Source organism: Laetiporus sulphureus (assembly GCF_001632365.1).
Source record: "Laetiporus sulphureus 93-53 unplaced genomic scaffold LAESUscaffold_43, whole genome shotgun sequence".
In the NCBI taxonomy this organism is placed as follows: domain Eukaryota; kingdom Fungi; phylum Basidiomycota; class Agaricomycetes; order Polyporales; family Laetiporaceae; genus Laetiporus; species Laetiporus sulphureus.
The window spans coordinates 229,865-250,014 of NW_024468552.1; the positions used below are offsets into that span (position 1 = coordinate 229,865).

General features: G+C 51.5%; 7 protein-coding genes across 7 annotated transcripts; 4 read left to right on the plus strand and 3 right to left on the minus strand.

The window, feature by feature from the left end:
• Positions 1-207: 207 nt before the first annotated feature.
• Positions 208-3,426, plus strand: LAESUDRAFT_660591 (uncharacterized protein; the record flags this gene model as incomplete). The annotated part of the gene is made up of 5 exons (XM_040904880.1): positions 208-738; positions 785-1,363; positions 1,415-2,281; positions 2,338-2,833; positions 2,882-3,426. 5 exons carry the CDS (start codon positions 208-210, stop codon positions 3,424-3,426), a joined length of 3,018 nt encoding a protein of 1,005 aa, XP_040760822.1.
• Positions 3,427-3,667: 241 nt separating this feature from the next.
• Positions 3,668-11,122, minus strand: LAESUDRAFT_660488 (uncharacterized protein; the record flags this gene model as incomplete). Its single annotated transcript, XM_040904871.1, has 24 exons — positions 3,668-3,773; positions 3,828-4,083; positions 4,134-4,288; positions 4,340-4,653; positions 4,709-4,866; positions 4,921-4,945; positions 5,003-5,108; positions 5,164-5,193; positions 5,243-5,419; positions 5,473-5,737; positions 5,791-5,828; positions 5,879-6,109; positions 6,167-7,225; positions 7,274-7,455; positions 7,505-7,776; positions 7,827-8,112; positions 8,166-8,607; positions 8,660-8,835; positions 8,889-8,981; positions 9,041-9,245; positions 9,301-9,383; positions 9,481-10,189; positions 10,241-10,414; positions 10,467-11,122. 24 exons carry the CDS (start codon positions 11,120-11,122, stop codon positions 3,668-3,670), a joined length of 6,198 nt encoding a protein of 2,065 aa, XP_040760823.1.
• Positions 11,123-11,481: 359 nt separating this feature from the next.
• On the plus strand, positions 11,482-12,844 carry LAESUDRAFT_684475 (uncharacterized protein). Its single transcript, XM_040905852.1, has 2 exons — positions 11,482-11,820; positions 11,879-12,844. The coding sequence occupies exons 1-2, from the start codon at positions 11,511-11,513 to the stop codon at positions 12,673-12,675; spliced, it is 1,107 nt and encodes a 368-aa protein (XP_040760824.1). The 5' UTR covers positions 11,482-11,510; the 3' UTR covers positions 12,676-12,844.
• Positions 12,845-14,072: 1,228 nt separating this feature from the next.
• LAESUDRAFT_751848 (uncharacterized protein) lies at positions 14,073-15,888 on the plus strand (the record flags this gene model as incomplete). Its single annotated transcript, XM_040911689.1, has 12 exons — positions 14,073-14,153; positions 14,191-14,215; positions 14,269-14,432; positions 14,584-14,608; positions 14,664-14,761; positions 14,818-14,910; positions 14,961-14,991; positions 15,023-15,154; positions 15,216-15,231; positions 15,292-15,340; positions 15,399-15,430; positions 15,486-15,888. The coding sequence occupies 12 exons, from the start codon at positions 14,073-14,075 to the stop codon at positions 15,886-15,888; spliced, it is 1,149 nt and encodes a 382-aa protein (XP_040760825.1).
• Positions 15,889-16,293: 405 nt separating this feature from the next.
• LAESUDRAFT_762285 (Aldo/keto reductase) lies at positions 16,294-17,621 on the minus strand (the record flags this gene model as incomplete). The annotated part of the gene is made up of 8 exons (XM_040913071.1): positions 16,294-16,566; positions 16,631-16,759; positions 16,823-16,889; positions 16,968-17,091; positions 17,148-17,228; positions 17,279-17,370; positions 17,432-17,519; positions 17,582-17,621. The coding sequence occupies 8 exons, from the start codon at positions 17,619-17,621 to the stop codon at positions 16,294-16,296; spliced, it is 894 nt and encodes a 297-aa protein (XP_040760826.1).
• Positions 17,622-17,753: 132 nt separating this feature from the next.
• Positions 17,754-18,415, minus strand: LAESUDRAFT_384458 (uncharacterized protein). The gene has a single exon (XM_040902263.1). It carries the CDS (start codon positions 18,295-18,297, stop codon positions 17,803-17,805), a length of 495 nt encoding a protein of 164 aa, XP_040760827.1. The 5' UTR covers positions 18,298-18,415; the 3' UTR covers positions 17,754-17,802.
• Positions 18,416-18,635: 220 nt separating this feature from the next.
• Positions 18,636-19,366, plus strand: LAESUDRAFT_751850 (DUF1857-domain-containing protein). Its single transcript, XM_040911690.1, has 3 exons — positions 18,636-18,839; positions 18,891-19,020; positions 19,086-19,366. The coding sequence occupies exons 1-3, from the start codon at positions 18,736-18,738 to the stop codon at positions 19,344-19,346; spliced, it is 495 nt and encodes a 164-aa protein (XP_040760828.1). The 5' UTR covers positions 18,636-18,735; the 3' UTR covers positions 19,347-19,366.
• Positions 19,367-20,150: the final 784 nt, after the last annotated feature.

Here is a 20,150-nt window from a genome sequence, read left to right on the forward strand (position 1 = left end):
CCGTGAACCTTGGGAAACTGACCACACCTTCAAATTGTACACACACGGTTGGTGCGAGTAAAGCTCTTCAAACACTCGCATAAGGGCATTAAACGATCCTTCAAGACCTTCACGTACTGTACCAACAGAGCGTAGAGCCAGAAGTTAAATGTGAGTAATTTTGAGCCGACTTCACTGTCAAAATGCCTCATATTCCTCAGATTCGTCATGGCGCCGTATTCAAAGCCTGAGGCAGTCCTCAAGCAGGCCGAAGGCCTCATATCCGTCGGACAGAACCATGCTGCCCTCCAAGCCCTCACCGAGATGTTCTCTTCCAAGCGTTTCCGCTCGACACCGCTCGCCTCACTCGAACCGATCGTGCTGCGCTTCATCGAGCTTTGCGTCGATATGCGCAAGGGACGCACCGCCAAAGAGGGTCTTATGCAGTACAAAAATATCGCTCAAAATAGCAGCGTCGCCTCCATCGAGGTTGTCATCAACCGCTTCATTCAGCTCGCCGATGCGAAGGTGCAGGAGGCACAGGAAAAGGCGGAAAAGGCCGTCGCCCTCATCGATGTAGACGATTTGGAAGCGACTGAGACTCCGGAGAGCATTTTGCTTGGTGCTGTGAGCGGGGACCAGAGCAAGGATAGGACGGATCGAGCTCTCGTCACTCCGTGGCTCAAATTTCTCTGGGAGAGCTACCGCACTGCGTTGGAAACGCTGAAAAATAATGCTCGGCTGGAAGTCATCTATCAAGTAAGTGTTCTATCAGACAACAGATTTATCCTAATTGTTGCTTTAGCAAATTGCCCAACAAGCATTCAAGTTTTGCTTGAAGCATCAGCGCAAGGTTGAGTTCCGGCGACTATGCGAAACTCTGCGTCTGCACTTGGCTAACGTCGCCAAGTATGCACACCAATCGCACGCGATCAATCTCTCCGACCCAGATACGCTGCAGCACCATCTTGACACCCGCTTCGCACAGCTAAACACGTCGGTCGAGCTCGAGCTATGGCAGGAGGCGTTCCGATCCGTTGAGGACGTGCACAATCTGCTCACGATGGCGAAGAAGGCCCCTCGTCCCGCTATGATGGCCAACTACTACGAAAAGCTCACGAGGATTTTCCTCATGTCCGGGAACGCTTTGTATCACGCTGCTGCGTGGGCAAGGTATCACGCCGTCATTACTGCTATTGGTGGCAAGTCCGACGAAGATATGAGCCGCCTCGCTGGCCAGATTCTCATCAGTGCATTGGCTGTGCCGGTCGGTTTGCAGGGCGAGGAAGATGCCGCAGAAGGGGGCAAAGGCAAAAGCTCCAGGCTGACTGCTTTGCTCGGACTGTCCAAGCCGCCGACTCGCACAGGCCTACTCAAGGAAGCTGTTAGTCATACCCATCTCCTGTATATTCTGACAGCTTACGTTGGTGTCTAGCTTGCGCGTAATGTCCTCAAAATCTCTCCTGACAACATCAAGACTTTGTACAACATCATCGAAGTCACATTTGATCCGTTGACGCTCTGTTCCTCGGTTGCGCCGCACTTGAAGGCGCTGGCGACTGATACACCATATGCATCTTATATCCCTCTCCTTCAGCGCGCGGTCCTGTCTCGCCTGCTCTCTCAGCTCTCTCAGGTGTACTCCACGATCAAGATCAGCAATCTCCTCGAGCTTGTTGTCCCCATCCGCGGCCTCGAAGTGGATGGCGCCACTCCCTACGACGAAGAACAGATCGAAGCCTACGTGATGGGCTGTGCTCGTCGCGGAGAGCTCAGCATACGCGTTGATCACGCCGAGGGCAGCATCACGTTCGCCGACAGCCCCTTCGCAGCCGTCGAGGATCCCAGCTCATCAACTTCGATGGCCACGAGCGCCGTACAGCCCTCGACCTCCGAGTTCGTGCGTACCCGCCTCAGCCGGCTCGCCTCATGTCTGTACAACTCGCTCGCGACGCTGTACCCGCCTGCGCCGCTCAGCGAGGAGGAACAGCAGGCGAAGGTCACGGCACTCGTCGCTGCCGCGCAGGCCGAGCGCGATGCGCTGAAACTCCGCCGTGCACTTGTTGCGCGTCGCCGTGAGCTATTGTCTGAGCTATCGGTGCGCAAGGAGAAGGAGGAGGCCAGCCGCCGCGCTGAGATCAACCGCCGCGAAAAGGAGGAGGAGAGCCGACGGGCAGTGGAGGAGGTACGTAGGAAGGAGGTGGAGCGCGCGAAGCGGGAGATCGAGATCATCAGGACCGAGGAGGCGAGGAAGCTCGCTCAGAGCTTGAAGGAGAAGGGCAGCCTCAAGGTGGACATCAGCGTAAGTTTGCGATCTCATTCTTGCGTAGCCCTCATGCTTTATCAATGTATGTATAGGAAATGGAGAACCTCAGCACGGACAACCTCATGCGGCTGCAAGTTGAGCAGCTGGAGAAGGAGAAGAAGGAGCTCAATGAGCGCATGCGTATTGCGTCCAAACGCCTTGACCATCTCGAGCGTGCATTCCGTAAGGAGGAGCGTCCTCTCCTCGCTAAAGACTACGAGATTCAGCAGGAGAACGACAAGGCAGCATTCGAGGCTGCGCAGAAAGCGCGTCTCGAGGCTTTCCGGCTGGCGCACCAGCAGGACCTGGAGACGAAGAAGCGGCTCTCGCGCATGACGAGCGAATATCAGAAGAAACGAGAGGAGATTGTAAGCAAGCGCGGCGAGGAGTTCGCCAAGAGGAAGGAGCAATCGCAGAAGAAGATCGAGGAGGAGAAGGCAAAGAGGCGGCAGACGGTTCTCAAGGAGCGCGAAGCGGAAAAGCTGCGCCGCGAAGAGGAGGAGAGAATAGAGAGGGAGAAGGAAGAGGAGGAAGCGCGGAAGGAAGCAGGTGCGTACATGGATTCAGCTACGACGGCCCTTACTGACCCCCGGACAGAACGGCGTGCCGAGGAGGAGCGTCTGGCAGCGGAAGAAGCTGCCGAACTGGCTCGTGCCGAAGCCAAGAAGCGCGAAGAGGAAGAGGCGCGGGCAGAAGCACGCAGGAAACGCGAAGAGGAGCGCGTCGCCGCGTTGGAGATGGTTCGTCTGCAGCAGCAACGCGAGGAGGAGGCATTGGCCAAGGCCAAAGCCCGCGCCGCAGAACGTGCCACAGAACGTGCCAAGCCCCCTGTGCGCACATCGGTGGGCGAGGATATTGCGTGGCGAAGGCCAGGGGCGCCTGCCCTGCCGCCACCGCGTCCAGCGACACCCCCGACGTCCGAGAGTACCGCTCCCAAGTATCGCCCTGGTGCTCTTGGTGGTGGCGGATGGAGGGCCAGGCAGGCAGCCAAGGAAGAGGGCGCTGCACCGCCTCCTCGTTCTACATCACCTGCCGTCCGAGCACCTGCTAAGGAGGAGCCCACGAAGGATGACGACGGCTTCAAAACCGTGGGTAAGAAGGGCGTGTACCGGCCACCTGCAGCAAGAGGCAGTAGGGTCTGATTCCCTCGTGACCTTGCTGTATTTCATGTCGATGGCGATGACCATTTTGTTTCATTCTGTATCCATACAATGTGAGGATTAAGTCACGACATTATGCTAGTGTCTCAGGATCGCCATGAGATTGTGTTCCCTACAACGTGCACTGTCGGTAGATATACGTCCAGCATGAATATCATTTCTCTTCCTTTTCTGCTTCGAGCATCATGTCTGCAGCAAAGATATATCAGCAGCCCATCCTTTCCTATAAAGACAGCAGCATACCGTTCCACATCGAACCTTGCACGGCGGACAGGACACGATCCGGCTCATCGTGAGAGCTTCGCGAGTCTCTCGTGGACGCATCAGCCCTGAACACCACGTTGTTAGAAATTTTGCTCCTGTATTGTATCTTTGTTACCAACCAAAGACTGGCTCCCACATCCAGCGACATCAGACTGATATCGCTGACCCTCCTCCTCTGAGAGCCCGGTCGCACAGGAGAATCGAGTCCAAGCGAGATGTGCGAACCGTCAGGAGAATGAACGCTGCTCGGAGATGCTAGCGGGCTATCCGGTCCTGAGAAACGATACATAGAACTCCCCTGCCCGGGAGACGTTATATCGCGGGTCATTATCGGGGGTGTAGCTGGGAGATTGTCCACCACGATAGCAGGTATATCTGATGATGCATCTTCAGCAACCGTACATACAGGCTTACGGGAGAATCACCTTGTTCTTCCATCTCCTTCCGTCTCCTCTTTTCCCGTTGAACTAGATATCGCCGACGATTCAGGAACATCAAAAGCAGTGACTGCACGCGATCGTAATCGACGAGGTCAGTGACTAATCTGTTCGTCTCAGCGCGCACGACTAGGTCCTTCAGTCTGTCCATCGTCCGGTGAGTAGGGCCGTAGGTACTCCAAATTGAAACTCACACTAGGGCATCTCGATCCACTATGAGTTTATGATGTGCTAGGAGCATCAGCATATTTGTAAACGAGATACCCTTGCCAGGCTCGTAAGAAATACGAGCTTCATGATAGAGCCGGTTGTAGAGGTTCTTCCTTTTCTTGATCGCGGCACGATCTATACCGTTGAGCACAGAGTGAAGCTTCTCCAGGTTGACACCGTCCACCTGCTTTGAAGGCCAAGCCGAATGGGGTGGTGGTGCTTCCGAGCACCTATCCAGGGTGTTGACAATGCTGTACTCTGCCGGGTATATTCTGACTTCAAAAATGCCGCTCAGTTTCTGTGAAAACTTATAAACGACGGATGCGATTAACAAGCATTCGAATGCAACCTACACCAAAGAAAGCGACGAAACGATGGCGCTCCAAAAAACCTGTTTTGGGGTTCGCGAACTCGGCCCAAACTTTCTTGAACGCGCGCATCTCCTCTCGCGTGATCGACCTGGCGCCACCTGACATCTGGAAGACGTAATAGAAACTGTCCACGACAACACCTGAGGTGCAATCAGACAATCAGCGGAAGAGAGCATGACAACTTGGTAGCATACCAACAAAAAGGTTGGCAAATATATACTACGACAGTGATGTTAACCGTTAGCCAATGCCTGGAGGCTGCTCAGGATGACATACCATGCTCAGCAGGTTCCATGCGATGAACAAAGAATATGCCCAGCCCTTGCTACCACAGTCGGTCTCGCCATTGGGTTGGATCGTGCAGCGCGGATATTCTAAGGCACTGAAGGGAGCATACGTTAATCGAATTCTGGTATATAATACAAGTTGAAACATACAAATCATGCATGTATTGGTTCCACCCTTCGCTAATTATGGAGTTAATAGTGTCCTAGGTCACAATCGCGTAGAGCTCACCCTGTTGTCATGAATGCTAACATGACCAATGCTTTGCCCATTGTGGTGTAATTCTCATTCGGCGTCTCTGCTGAATTCCATTTGGTCATGCTGAAGACTTCCAAGTACATGATGGCAAAGAACATGAAGAGAATCAGCCACAATGCCAACAAGCTGATGATTGTGGAGAGGCTCGCCCTGTAGGGTCTCCGTCAGCGAGCATTCTCCGTACGGAATCTGTCAAGACATACACTGCCGTCTTGAAGAATTTGTTCAGGCTGTTGGTACGTTGTACCAACTTGAAGGCAATGCAGGTTATGAACAGCTTCTCCATCTGCCCTGCGACGTAACCAACCGGATAGAAGCGTACCACAATCGTCGTAAAGAGACTGCCTCCGGCGACGACGACGTCAAATATGTTCCAACCATTAGAACAAAAACTGCGCCAGCCAAGCCCAAAGAGCCGTATAACGGCGTCCAAAGCATAAACGACGGTGACAAAGAGGAAGAAATCATCTGCCATGAACGAGCGTTAGTTCAATGTGGACGAATGGTCAACAGTATAATACCTCGTGCGTCGTCATAGATTGTGTCCAGTGTTTGAGTCCTGTAATTGCATGAGAACCGCAAGCATATAGGATTGTCGAATGCACTCACATGAGCGCGATGACATGGATTGTGAACAGTACCGTCATCATCCTGTGCCACCAACCATGCTTGTGTACTGCACGATCGAAGCACCAAGCTCTCAACGCCCAGGTGGGTCTACTCTTCGGTCGCTTGGCTGGCCTCTGACGCTTGATCAGCTTCTGGAGATCTATCCACTCTCTTTGCGCTTGCGTAAGCAACGCAGAGCCCGTCTTTGACGTAAAGTTTCCTATGATTATACTGGGAGGAACAGGCACTTGACACGCGATGTAGCAAAATAGTGTTTTCTTGACTTACCTGACGAATAGAGTCAGAATGATGACTGCACCCAACAAATTGTATATTAGGAAGAAGATCGAGTTGAACTGTACAGCGTTCATCTGAGGTTGTAGTCCTTTCCCTACGAGGCTGACTGCAACCGTTGTGACATCGATCCATCCTTCGAGCGAGACGATCTCGAAGAGGATGAGCAGAGACGCTCGGAAAGTGTCGAACGAGAACGTGGTGGATGGAGAAGGGTCCGCCCAGACCCTCGGAACAAGAAATCCAAATGAATTGCCGTAGATCGTGTTGCTGTACTCGTCGAGACATTGACTTACACCAGAGACGCTTGTATCGTTGCATTCCTTCATCAGTCCGTTGAAAATATTGAGACCCCAGACGGCATAAGGAATCATGTAGAGGATTGCCAGCATACACGCGTCAAGGATACGGGAGACTCCGGATATTATGAGGGATTCGAAAGTAGAACGCATCTGGTCGATCAGCGTGACGAGTCGAAGGGCACGCAGTGCTTTCAAAGCCCGAGTGAAGCGACTGAGGCCGCCGACGAAGATGAGTCCAGTGATGACGTTGGTGAGGATACCAACCATTACGAGGAAATCCAGGATGTTCCAGATGCTCCGCACGTATGCATTCGGTGTGAATACAAAGCCGTCTGCGATGACTTTGATGATAAACTCGAAGAAGAGCGTGAGGCTGAATGCCGTCTCGGTGATATCGTACCACGACCAGCGAACTAGACCGTGCTGCAGCTGCCAGTTGCGACGGTATGTAGGAGTTGCGATCGCCTCTACCACAATACCGCCGCCGACGACTGCAAGAAATAGGAAAAGCTGGAAGATGGGATGGGCGATAGGAGATGCAGGAGTCCCGAAGATTCTCTCCCCGCCGGCAGGCTCTACGAGTTTTTGACAAGCACGGCGCACAGCGTTCTTCTGCGAAAACAGCCAGAAAGTCTTATCATAGGTCGGATGGTCGCGGATGAAATCAGCCTTGCGAGCGCGACGTTCGTACAAGTAGTCCGTGAAATCCTCCATGGCTGCGGTTTCAGAGTTCAGAGCGGCTAGGAAATCACTATGTTGAATCAGTAACCGTTCGACGTCGGTGACATTATCCACGTACAGATGACGTTCAGTTTCCTCGTCCATTGCGTCCTGTGGCATAACCGAGTCCCGTCGACCATTGCGCATTGAAGCTAATGGCACTTGCTCTACTTCTGCATCTCCGGAGAAGAGACGTTGCAAGTGCTGAAGGTAGGTCTTTGCGAGGTACTTGGCAGGAAGCCTGCCTTTCCGTAACGCCTCCTGTATTAAAATGTCAATGGTTTCGACTGTCCCCTACGCACGCACTTACGTCGATCAAAACCTCCTCTTTGGGAGCACTGTATTCCTCCACCAGCGTCGTTTGCATTGGTAGGACCAGATCTGATGGAAGTTGCTCGACCCTGATAGCCTTTGGCTGAGCTTTGAGCCACCTGTACGGATTGAATTTTTGCAACCAAGGAACGTGAGACTGCTGAGGACGATGGGAAGCCCAGTAATGAGATGCCTGTTGGCTACGTTTTGATTCCTCAGCAATCTGGAAGTTCTCGTTGATCACGGCAATAAACATTTGTAATATGATGACTGGGCTTGGTTCAGCTGGCGCATACATTGTATACAAGACCAAGACTTACAATTTGCCAGAGAAAACCATCCCGTGAGATATAGAATGGCTACAGGAGCTTGCCGCAGAGGAATCTCTGGAGGTCCCACGCCATAGAGAACATTCGTCCAATTCTCGGAAGAAAACAGCTGATATGCGGCGAGGAACGAGTTGTAGATCTGACCATAGTCTATGAAGGCTCCGCGGTCAATATCTCCCCGCATAAGTTGGACTCCCACGAGCGCCGCAACGAAATTGAGCAGGATGAGGAAGAGCGTCATGTTGGCCAAACCGTACATGTTTCCGAAAACCGCCAACTAAATTATTACACATGGTTAAGACAGGCAGATTCGCAAGGAAGCAAACTCACCAGCAGCGGTTTCATTCTTGGAATCTCGAGAATGACTCGGTAAAACCTCGCCAACTGGAATATCGTGAACCAGGGATAGACAGGGGAGTCATGGATAGGGGGAATCTGAATAACGGTAGACCCAATCGTCAAAATCAAATCAAGGAGATTCTGACCCCGGCAGAAAAAGTTTCGCCACTCTGGCAAGTAGGCGATGATCCGAATGATGATTTCAACGTCAAAGAGTGTCGTGAGAATCAACTCTCCGAGTTGCAAAACCTGAGTGTGCGTCGTTCCCATGTTTATCGTTCGCGTAGCCTGCAAAGTGAGCGAAGCGAGTGCAAGTCCCACCCAACACCATCGGATGCTGTCGTACACCTCCTTGACTCGATTGCGACTGGGAGCAAGTTTGCCGTCCGACGTAGTCCATCCGTCTTCGTTCTCATCGAGAAAGGGTGCAACGCTATGAGTCAATTCTATCAGTCTTTGGTAAACGAACGAAGCTAGCCACTCACGATGCGGCGCCGAATGCGCTCTTCTTGGTGTCAGCTCTTATGGCTGCAAATGTATTGGTGATTACAGCGACGAAGAGGTTGATCAACCAAAAGTTGAGGATGACGATGCAGACTATGAAGAACAAGCAGGACACGAAGAACTCGGCGTCCATCATGTTGTACATTATGGGGGACCACTGCGACGTGAGATGTCAGACAAAACACAAAAGGCACAACATGAGCTGCCTACGCCATTGGAAGATGCTACTATGAACACTTGCAGTGCCGAGTAATATATATTGTCGAAACTTTCTATATTGCTGTATGGGTTCATGTCGTTCTCCTGACGGGTTTCGTATTCTCAGACACCTCTGTGAACCAATCGCGGAGTCGCTAGCTCACCATGCATACTTGCCCGAGTGGACATATATACCCCTTCGCCGATCCATAGCTACCGTCTCTAGTGACGTAACCCTTTACTTCCAATGTATTTGGATCTATCCATCCGCCACAATTCTGGCTAAGGTCTGTTTCAGCCTCGCCCAGCACTGGGAGCAAGTTGCAGGAGCGAAGATAGGACCCTTTGAATGCCTGAATGCCAATTACGCTAAATTGGAAATGTCAACGATGCGAGACTAGAATCGGAGAATATGTAAGCTTACGAAAAAAGGACCATGGCAAACGCCAAGAAATATGCCACACTCGCGAGCAGCGGACGAGCAGTTTTCAAAGAGCGCATAATCGCCTAGTTTGAGTCATGTCAGTTCAAATGCGCAACAAGAAGTGGTAGCATCCAGCAAGACCAGAAATACAGCAAACGGCAAACGAAACGAATCACTAACCGTCGTACCAGAGGTGATTGCCAGCAACCTAGCGGTCCTGAGGACGCTTAAAGCGCGGAAGATACCGATATGATACGTTCCGCGTTCAACTCCAGCAGTTGCAAGTACAAAGGAGACCCAGAACCCGAGGATAGCAACAAAGTCGATGCGGTTCCAGCTGTGACGCAAGTAAGGAACGTTACGTTTGGTCTGCGTGCGCGCGCTTGCAATTGAAAGCCGAAACGGTAAAGCAAGTACATCCGGATTGTCCGAACGCAGTGCAGTAGAGAAGAATGTCGGCTGGGAGGGCTCCCGCACGTGCATGTGCATTTCTTGAAACTTAGAGTATGCTTGCTCCATCATTGGCGTTTGGGATTGTACAGTGTCTGTTCGTATGTGCGATGAAGAAGATCCTGATGATGGTAGAGTTGCTGAATCCTGAGGGAGGGGTACAGCTGCGTTATGTCGCAGGGCAAATGGCCTGGCCAGGTTGTTGACTAGCCGCTGTAGACGCTGAACAAGATTAATTCTACGGAATGATAGACGTGCTTGTGAGTGAGCAGATGCAACAGAGAAATGCCGTGTCAGTGGCGTGTTTGGTTCTACATGGTTGGAGGGTATGAAATTGTCCGGGTATGCAGCAAAAGAGAACGATGAGAAGATGGATGACACCGGCATTTCGGGATCGAGCAGGAATCCGGATACACATATACGTGCAAAGGCTTCTACTCTGTGCGACTGTCAGCAATGATCATCGCATTCGCGCCACGGATCAACTCACGTAAAGAAACAAAACAAGGCGAAGAGCGCATAGTCCTCCCAAATATGAAAATAGCCGTTGACCACCGGCGGATTCTGACTGCCATCCGAAGCAAGTGCAGCAGACTTGTGAGATTGTATTGTCAGGACGACCGCATTGAAGACGATGAGGAGCAATATGATAGGTTCTGTCCATCTAGAACGGAGTGTCGGAGAGACGTAGACGGGTGAAGATTAGAACTACTCACGGAGCTACCAGAAAATTATACGTTGCCATACGAACTCTACTAGCAGAGTTGAAGTACGCGAGAGTGCGACCGCGGATTGGTAGACTTTGAGAGAGATCGGGTAGAGAAACATCTTCGTCGACTTCTTCCTCGAGGACTTCTTTATCGTCGAGCATACTCTCTTTCGATTCGTCCGCTGGGTCGTCCAAGCGTACATGATCTTCTAGTCCAAACCCGGCGAGATTAACGACGCGTAATGATGCACGGCGTAGACTGCGCGAGACATTCTTGAGAGTGCTCCCTGTCTTCTTGAACGGGGACGGGGATGTACCGTAACGCACAGTCCTTCTACGCGTACGTGCTGAGGGCGCCGTTCTCTCTAGGTCCGACTGTTCCGCCCAACTCCATCCACTGCTCATCCCTGGCCGTGCTGCATGACCGGTTAACCGCACTTCGTCCTCTTCACGCTGTCCATCCATCAGATCTCCCGACTCGCGGGGCTCTGATATCAGGGACGCAGTAGAAGGCCCGGCTTGTTCAGTCGAGAACTTGCTGTCAATGCTTTGGTACCGTTCCGGCGGGTCTCGATACGGAAGCTCGAAGGCGTACGATGAGTGGTCTTTTACGTTGGACGCAAACGGGTCATCGTCCAGATTCCATCCCGCTTCGCCAGACATTCGTGGAGGATCAGACATGCCCAATCCTGCGCTCAGCGGGTCTTGGCCGAAGTCAATTCGCCCCCTGCTCGTACGTCGTCGCGTAAAGCTACCACGGCTGTCGGAAGGTGCGAGTGAAGGAGAATTTTGAGTATGTCCGAATGCGCCTGTTCCAGACAGTTCGACACCAGAGCTGAGAGACTCCTCAGAGGGAGTCTTAGGTCGTTCATCCATGGAGATGACAGTGTTAGCATAATGAAGTTTCTAATCACCTCGCGATACCCAGTCGCCGCGACGACGATCTGATGGCCGAGCAGTTCGGTTCAAATTCACTCGATTCTTCGTTCAGTCCGGTTTGCTTTCTCGAGTTTGCGCTAGCTCGCGCAAGTCGGCAGCAACAACGAACGGCATGGTCCCCCGCTCTCTTCTCCTCTGTAGTTTGCGAAGACCAAACCTCGTTTTACGTCCGCAACCTTTTCGGCTTCTGACTTCTGGCAGTGAAAAACAACCCTCGCCCCCCGCGACCTCTCAAAAACCGCCGCGATCATGGCTCACGAGAAAGCTGGAGAAATCTCCTGCAGCTAAAAACGCGTTTTTGACGCTGGCGAAACTGCTAGGATATGGTAGTTCAAGACAGATTTCAGCGCGAAGATCGTTCGCGATGTACGAGCAGCTGTGCGTCATTACACCGGACGAGGACCGAGCGTTCTGGCAAGATGGTATGTGCTCGCGACGCTGCTGCATTCGCATGCTGACCTGATATCCGACGGCACGCAGAATGCCACCTGCCTCCGACATTTCAATCGTGGTTCACTGTGGTGAACCTTCATGTCTGGTTGCTCACTGTACGGCTTCGCGCGCTACCTCCACCACACGGCAAAATATACATTCAGGCGCTCATCGACCATTTTTTCCTGGACATCGAGGACCGTGTACGCGCTATCCTTCAACCTGCCACCCCGGAATCCCCGACGACGACATCAGCATCTCTCACAGGCCCTTACACACCTCCGTCTAGCTTTTACACAATCGCAAATCCTACCGATGGTCGTTCGCGGCCGAAGGGACGAGCTCCAGAACGACTTGTTGGACAACAATTGAAGATATTCAGAGAACAGTGGGCCGGCATGGGCATGTCCTTCGACATAGCGCTCTTGACTGGCGATGAAGAGATGGCCGCTGCAGTCTGGCGCAATTTCTTGGGAGGACGAGGCGCTCGGGGGATAGTGTACCCTTCTGGCCAGAATCCGCAGACGCCATACTTCCGTCGGTCAGTGAACCTCGTTGGTGGGGAGGTCGAGAAAGTGAAGAAGATTGACGAGCGTGGATTGGAGGTAGAAGAGGCGCGCGATGATGGGTCGGGTGTGCACGACTACTTGCCGAATGAGGCGGACAAGTATGTCGCATACCCGGAGCTAATGGCTACGCTTGTCGCATACATGAGGCGCGAGCTTGTTCGATTACAACAAGTCCCGGACGAGGCTTTCATTGGCATCAGACCTGGGAAAGAGGGCGGTGGTCTGCAGGAGATGAGATTTGGTAGGGTGCGGGCGACTCCACTGTTTGAGAGCTGATGTTCCTAGGTACTGTATCAAAATTACTGCTTACACTGTCCTTTTAATACTAGATACCGCTGATTCATTTGACATCAGCTGGCGAAAGTGGTCTGGCAGTTCGCCGGCTGTCATCAAAATCAGTGCCTTAATGCCTATTGAAAGTCAATCCAATATCATATGAAAGGTCTCGTCAACAGCAATACATCGACCAATGACGCCTCCTGGGTGAGGCAATACCTGTTAGACTCGATCTCTCCGAACTATAGGGCCCGTCCTGCAAACAGACGATACATCGGCATGCGATGTACGTCTCTCACCTTTTGACTGATATTTTCCGTTCCGATGGGAAGGCCCCACAAACCCTCGGTCGTCCATGCATCTTCTATCTTCGCCGTCCTCGTCGGAACGCCGCTAAAATGTCTTGCCGATCCACACTATTGGCGACAGAATCTGCTGACCTATTCGACAATCCCTCTCACTGCCTCATGACGCGAGCAGAGCGTTTACATCTCGTACCTGGCGCTTGATTTGCAGGCTATCGATAAGTTCGTGCGATTGTGGAAATGCAAATGCGAGCTCTGCGACAGTTGGCTACACGCCCTCTTACGCAGATAGCTCAGAAAAAAATCCCAGTCTTATGCTCCACTTCTTCGGGACAGTCTTTTCATCGGTCTGAGGCACTCATCTTCTCGTCAAGAGGTTGATCCGTGATGCACAGCCAAACGCTATCCTGATGCATTAGCTGCATACGAGATGCGGCTATCCGCATGCTGGTATCCGCAATTCAGTCGTGTGTGCCTAGATACCCGGTCCTGCTGGTGCCGACTTGCCAAGGAGCGGGTGCCTCTTCTCCATGAAACGGTATGAGTAGGAGGCTAGGGCTGTAAACAGATAACCTTTCCGCTTCGAGATTTCGCAAGTTGTGAGAGCCCGGCATCCCCTTCATCTTCAACATCAGGGCTCGTCTGTGACAACTACAAGACCAGCGGCCCTTCTAGTGCGCCTCAAATTTAGTCCATCTCTATCTCACACATTCAAGAACGCCTCAATCAAACCTCCCATCTTCGCGAAAACCTTCGTATTTCACTTCAGCCTTCTGCGGGAACTTACTTTGCTGCGGGATCTCTTTCTAGCTGCTCTATCGCCACGTACAGGCAGTCGGAGTCCGGGCTCCCCTCATGATTGATACTTCCGCATTCTGTTTCCGGTATTTGATGAAACACATACTAATGTGGGCGCCGTCCATATTCGCTTGGCCTTAGCCTGTACGGGTACACCTAATGTGTTTGATCAGCATTAGCAGTGCCACTTATGATCAGCGAGGGCGTACTATAAGTACATGAGCACAACGCCCCCGATAGCGTTCTGTCGGCTCGAACATCATAGCTGCCCTCCTCCCCCAGCTCGGATTAACGATGGATGTGCACGAGAGCACGGCTCAGATCGCATCGTTTCTGCAAGAGCTGTATGCCACGTTTCTGCCCGAGATACCCGACGTGCGTTCTGATGCGTGATTCTTCTAGCAGGGTACAGAACTGTTGCATATTAGCTGTTACAGGTGCGCATCTCGACGGCTTGCATGAATCATCTAACATTTTCCGTGAATTATAGTTCTGGTCTTCTATGATTACTTCCTTACGCTGTCGCAAGAAGTACAATATGTCTGGAAGAGCCGCAGTTCCTCAGCATCCATAATCTTCTACCTCAATCGCTACCTAATTTTGGCACTGTCCTTAATCGATCTGGTCGGGTTCTTCCCTCTCAACTCGCCAGCAGTGAGCATGTCTTCGAAATCTCAGTATGGGATGAGCTAATTTGTTGAAGAGGTCAGTTTGATCAAAGCAAGCTGTTTGCATTTTGCTCAATGCCAACTCGCCCTGCTCTGGTAGCTGTGAAGCTCTGAACTACTTTTATTCTATCATCGAGATAATGTGGTATGCGGTATGGGCAGGTTCGTTGCAACTTCTTCTCGACGTTTGCATTTTGATGAGGGATTTTGAAATTAGCATTCTCGTGCCTGCGGGTGTTCGCCATCAGCGGGCGCGATTGGCGCACGGCCGTTTTCACGCTAATCTTTGGTCTGGTGCCCTGCGTGACAACTATGGTGATTACAGCCACAACATGACCTGCAACTCGACGTTCTGACATGCTGTTCTTCAGTACGGCATGATCAGAACGTCTTATTACGTATCGTTTCCGGACGGCGTGTGCATAGCACAAATGGCGTTCTCGACGGCTACAGCTGACAAGTATGTCACTCATTTGTGATTTGGGACGTCCCACTGATGCTTGTGAAGACGTAGGCAACCTATCTCATGGTTCTTCAGATTCCGCGTAAGTTAACGAATGCGCCGTTTTCTCACAGTGGTCATCGCGACGCGCGTGTGCCTCATCGTATCCGACATCATAGTCATAGCGGCGACGTGGTACTACATGAGCAGGGTCGAGCTGTCGGCTCAGGCGCCGTCATCTGTCGCAACGATTCTAGTCCGAGACGGTCAGAATTTCACTGCAGATGTCAAACTTGCGGCTGCACGCTGACGATCTTCATGATCCAGGAACGCTGTACTTCATGTATGCGCTCGTTACCCAGGCACATATGGCTGATGATACTCACGGGCGCTTATAAACCAGATTACTCCTCGCAATGAACGTATTGCACATCAGCCTCTTTATAACCTCTGTCAGTGCTCTATTTTCGGAGACAGCTTCGCCGTGATACTTATTGTAACGCGGCACAGGTGTTTCAATGCACAGTCGACTTCATAGTCCGGTTCGTCCTCTCAAGCTTTCTCATGTTCCCGCTTTGTATACCAACGCTCGAGCAGAATCACAGCCGTCCTTGTCACCCGCTACCTCCTTAACCTCCGCCACTTCCGCTCGTCACAGAAAGACATCCTCGACTCCGTGGAGTCATACACCATGCACGCCTCCTCCGACAACTCGTTCTCGCCGCGCGCCGAGGCGACGCTGTCCACTATCAGTAGCAGCAGCAGCACCACTGGGTCGAGCACGGAGCAATATTCACTGGGATCGTTTAGGAGCACGGCTGGAACGTGGGGCGTGAAAGACGTGTCGAGGGTGAAGTTGGAGGATATTGCGGAGACGGATTTGGAGGAGGAAGTGCAGTCGGGCGATGAGATGGAGTTGACGGAAATATCATCTTTCAGTGCTCCAAGCGATGGGCGGACATCGGAAACGACACGACATGCTGAGCTCAGCGACGTTTAAGATGGCTTTTCCGTGGTCCTATACGGTGAGTAAGTCCTTTGACGATGCTCGCATGGTCGATGCTCTTATAATATCATCCTCAGGAAGCCACCCTCTATATCATAGACTATTTTTCTGTCGGTCGCATCGCCTTTTGTATCATTCCGCGATTATGGTGCATGGACGAAACATATGTTGCATATTGTTCTTCAAAAAGCTAGAGCTCTACTCTCGAACTGACCCCAAAAGGGACTTAATGATAACGTTCTCACTCATATCACGCGCGGACGAGCGCATTCATGGAGACTCCATTTGTCTGTGCAACTATCAAATCACAGTTCTGGTTTCTTCCTCAGCTTCAGTCTACACTCAGAAGACTGCTCCTCACGGCCGACAAATTTGAAAATTCAATCGTCGCCTCGCCCGTCAGTCCGCATCAACAGGGTTCCAGCTAGTAGCACCGTCGTTGCCCCTATCGAGCGCGTCGATCCTCGTCATGTCCTCGCTCGAGATCTCAAAGTCGTACACGTCCGCGTTAGAGACCACGCGTTCGGGCTTCGCAGACTTTGGTAGCGGGCTATACCTACATTCGCATGGTAAACCTCTGTCAAGACCCGAGCCCAGTCGGTCATGAGAGGTAAGGACGAACCCATGCTGGAGTGACCATCTTACGAGGACCTGCGGCACAGCTTTGTTATACTGTGAATGCAAAGCGCGGTCGCGTCATGACTTCAATTGGCTAAGGAATCGATTGTAAACAGACCTTCGCTGCGACCTCCCTCAGCACCGGGTTGTCAAACTGGCCGCGGATGAGCGGGCAGTACGCCTGCACGAATATGCCGTGTTCCTTGCAGTACTCTACAATCGGTTTCTGTTGGCAGAATGGCTGGATCTTCGTGGACAAATGGTCTAGTCAGCATTGAATAAGGGAGAGAAAATAAGAGAATGTACGAACTTCGATTTGGTTGACAGCGGGCGTCTCGAGGCCTGCTTCGCGAATCTCTTCGAGATGCTTGATGCCACTGTCCACAGAGGGAAAGATATCACCATTGAATATTGAAAGATAGGGCATGTCCGCTGCGTAAGTTGATGGCGCTTACTAGTTGGATACCCCGACCGTCCTTAGCTTGCCAGCCTCTTTCGCTTCCAATAGTGCTCTCCACGTCTCGAGTCGCTTCCGTTTTCCAGAGAGCGGACTGTGGATGAGATACAGGTCGATATAATCTGTTTCGAATCTCTTAGCATCACACATGCGGCTCGCAAGCGTGTAGGATGCGTACCGAAACCAAAGCGCTGGAGAGACTCGTCGACGGCTTTGAGTGTGCTTTCGTAGCCATGGTCGGGATGGTAGATCTTGGACGCTATAATAAATATGTCGGAAAAGTCCACGCAGCCTTGGCAATAGACGTACTGATGAATATCTCGCTGCGGGGAACACCACTTTCTCTGACCGCCTCCCCGACTTGGGTCTCGTTTCTGTAGGCGCGCGCCGAGTCGATGTGTCTGCGTCATGATCATTATAAGTTGCATGCTCAATCAGAGGTAGTTCACAGTGAGATCGCACCTGTACCCATTTTTCAGAGCCGCCAGACAAGCCGGTTTGCAGTTGTCATTCTGGTACACTCCCAGACCCAGAAGGGGCATGAAATAACCTTTCGTCGAGCATATTGGATAGGTCAAGCTGACAGGGATGGCAATCACAAAATGTACTCACCAGAAGACAGCCGCACGGACGAGTTCAAGGTGAGCGACATGATCGATGTCGATGATTAGTAACGAGGAGCAAGGCGCAACACTGCCGAGGGAACTGGCCTCTCTCAGGAGCGGTATTTTTATGTCATCAACCATTCACAGGCTTATGCGAGCCATATTCTCGCCGTGTAACACTTTCCGAACTCTCAATCCAATCGCTGCAGATCTGAGCTTCAGCTGTAGCTAGGAAACCCTTTCCATCCTCTTTCCTGAATGTTTCGGCCACCGACTCGAATCAATCATGACGTCACGCGACGATCTGACTCGCGCGCATTTCAAACGCGATCCGCAAGCGAATATACTGCTCTCATTTCGTAAGTATGATACTATTGTTTTAAACAAGAATGTCTGGGAAAATATGAGATGTGCGAAGCGGTAATCGCGTTGTTTGCGAAAAACAAATGCGACCTCAGCGGAGTACTTGACAAGCGCATATGATCCTGCAGCTGATGGCTCTTGATTTCGATTCCACAGAGGTGAGGATTGGATGGATGTGCTTCCAAGCAAACTGCCAAGCTGGATCACACCCGCTAACAAGGTCGAAGCCGCGGATCGACGTCCCAATTGCTGACTGTTGCTGATCAAGCAAGCGTTGAGCATGATAAACTTTAGCGCTTCAGTGGTCATCATGATCACATCTGCAGCGGAGGATGGTTTCCACATGCATGCCGGATACATATCAGAGTTGCGCCTGAGTCCGGGGGATTACAGATGGTGAATTGGAGCGTAGTCACCGGATCCATAGCTATAGCAGGACATGTGTCACGACTCACAAATGCTCTTTGCATCCATTGTCACAACACAATCGCGATAAACTAGGGGAGTTTCATCGAGTGATCTTGAAAAATGCTTCGTAAATAATAGATGACTGCCAGGCTGCAGCGGCTTCGTCATGCTTTCATGCAAAGAGGCTGAATGAAACGCGAGAATCGCGGTCACGTGATCACGACAGCCAAGCCGCAAACGCGTCATCCGCTCAGTGGCGTCAAGTTGTACCTCCTATAAGTACCAGTTGACAGCAGGCCCCAATCTCAATAACCGCACATTCCACGTTTCACTATTCAACTGCATACATAAACCCTTGACCGACACTGAAGTGTTCAGCCAGCCTCCAATATGCGATTCGTAGCAGTCACCCACCCGATCAACCCCGCCGGCGAGGAGCGGCTCACCAGAGGACAAGTATACGAAGGACTCAAGATCAAAGCTCGCGATCCTATGTAAGCCCACAGTTGCGACAAAAAGTAGAAGGTCGCTCATATCTCAACCAGGAAATTCATTTCGGCCATCGCCAGCTGCAAGGTCCTGAGCGAGCATCCGACCGGTCTGCTGCGCGAGGTGCAGTTCAAGGGTCAATCCGCACTCGCGCACGAGAAAGTCGAGTTCTTCCCTCCGGGAGCGGTTAGTATCTCGCCAGTACTACAAAAGAGATTAGTTTGTTGATTGAACGGGTTCCACACTGGCAGGTGTACTTCACGATGGTCTCGCCCACCACTGGCGAACTGCTCGCATCGATCACCAACGTTATCAGCAGCACGCCAGACGGGGAGCTCTGGCTTACATTTACGTTCGCATGGGGCCCGAACGGCCCTTTGGATGTCAGTGAGGAAGCCGTGGCGCAGGAGAAAGAGCGAGAGGAGATGGGGAGGGATGCAGTTGCTCACACTATCAAAGCCATTCGTGAACTTGTGAAGGCAAACACGTTTAGCTATACACTATTTGAATGATAAACACGTCTATTTTCCGCCTCAAACGCCTATGCGCCCCGCGCCATGGTGCAAGTCACTGCTTTTCGCAGACGAAAAAGTAAAGATGAGGCAACATGGCAGCAAAATCCGTCACTCGAGAGTAGTAAGTAAGTGGAAGAGCGTTCACTACTGCGTACATCAGGAAATTTGGTTCGCGTTGCATAAGCGCAAATAAGCGGTTTAAATTGTAGCTATTGCGAAAATTATATTGACCCCTATGCGAGCGATTACGAAAACCTGAACGATTTGCACAACCACTTACAATCACAGTGGTACCCATTATAATGTGCAATAATCCGTACACCGATAGATTACAATCACTGATTATCGGACACCGGAGACATTGTAATCTCAGCAAGCAGTGATTATAATCATGAGTAAACCCGGCGCGCACATTGTAACCGCAAGCAAACAACAATATCTAAGCAGTGGTCAAAATTTTTATTTGTGCACGCAGTAAGCAATCTAGACATTCATTCCGTATTTTTCTTATATTTATTACTTTCTTTACTGTTCGTAGACAATTCATTTATCACAAGTGCCTTACTAGTCGAAGTCTCAACCTACCTACTACTCACTCACCGAAGGCTGCGAGAATGTTTACTACAGGACTCGAACACGCACACACGCGGGGATCACTCCATGGTAAAATATTGCTGCCACTTACCAGTTGGCTATAGATGCGACACTAGGTACTGTCATGGACGCTTCATGTACCGTCACAATAAGCGCTGAAGACGCGTCGCGCCTGTGGCGCGCAGGGCGGGCGCATATACCGAGCGT

Excerpts from the sequence above, each read along its gene's own strand:
- LAESUDRAFT_684475 (XM_040905852.1), top strand. The coding sequence starts at position 11,511 with ATGGTCCCCCGCTCTCTTCTCCTCTGTAGTTTGCGAAGACCAAACCTC. Across the intron at positions 11,821-11,878 it reads CCGAGCGTTCTGGCAAGATG|AATGCCACCTGCCTCCGACA; the intron begins GTATGTGCTCGC and ends GACGGCACGCAG.
- LAESUDRAFT_384458 (XM_040902263.1), bottom strand. The coding sequence starts at position 18,297 with ATGTATCCGGCATGCATGTGGAAACCATCCTCCGCTGCAGATGTGATC.
- LAESUDRAFT_751850 (XM_040911690.1), top strand. The coding sequence starts at position 18,736 with ATGCGATTCGTAGCAGTCACCCACCCGATCAACCCCGCCGGCGAGGAG. Across the intron at positions 18,840-18,890 it reads ATCAAAGCTCGCGATCCTAT|GAAATTCATTTCGGCCATCG; the intron begins GTAAGCCCACAG and ends TATCTCAACCAG. Across the intron at positions 19,021-19,085 it reads AGTTCTTCCCTCCGGGAGCG|GTGTACTTCACGATGGTCTC; the intron begins GTTAGTATCTCG and ends CCACACTGGCAG.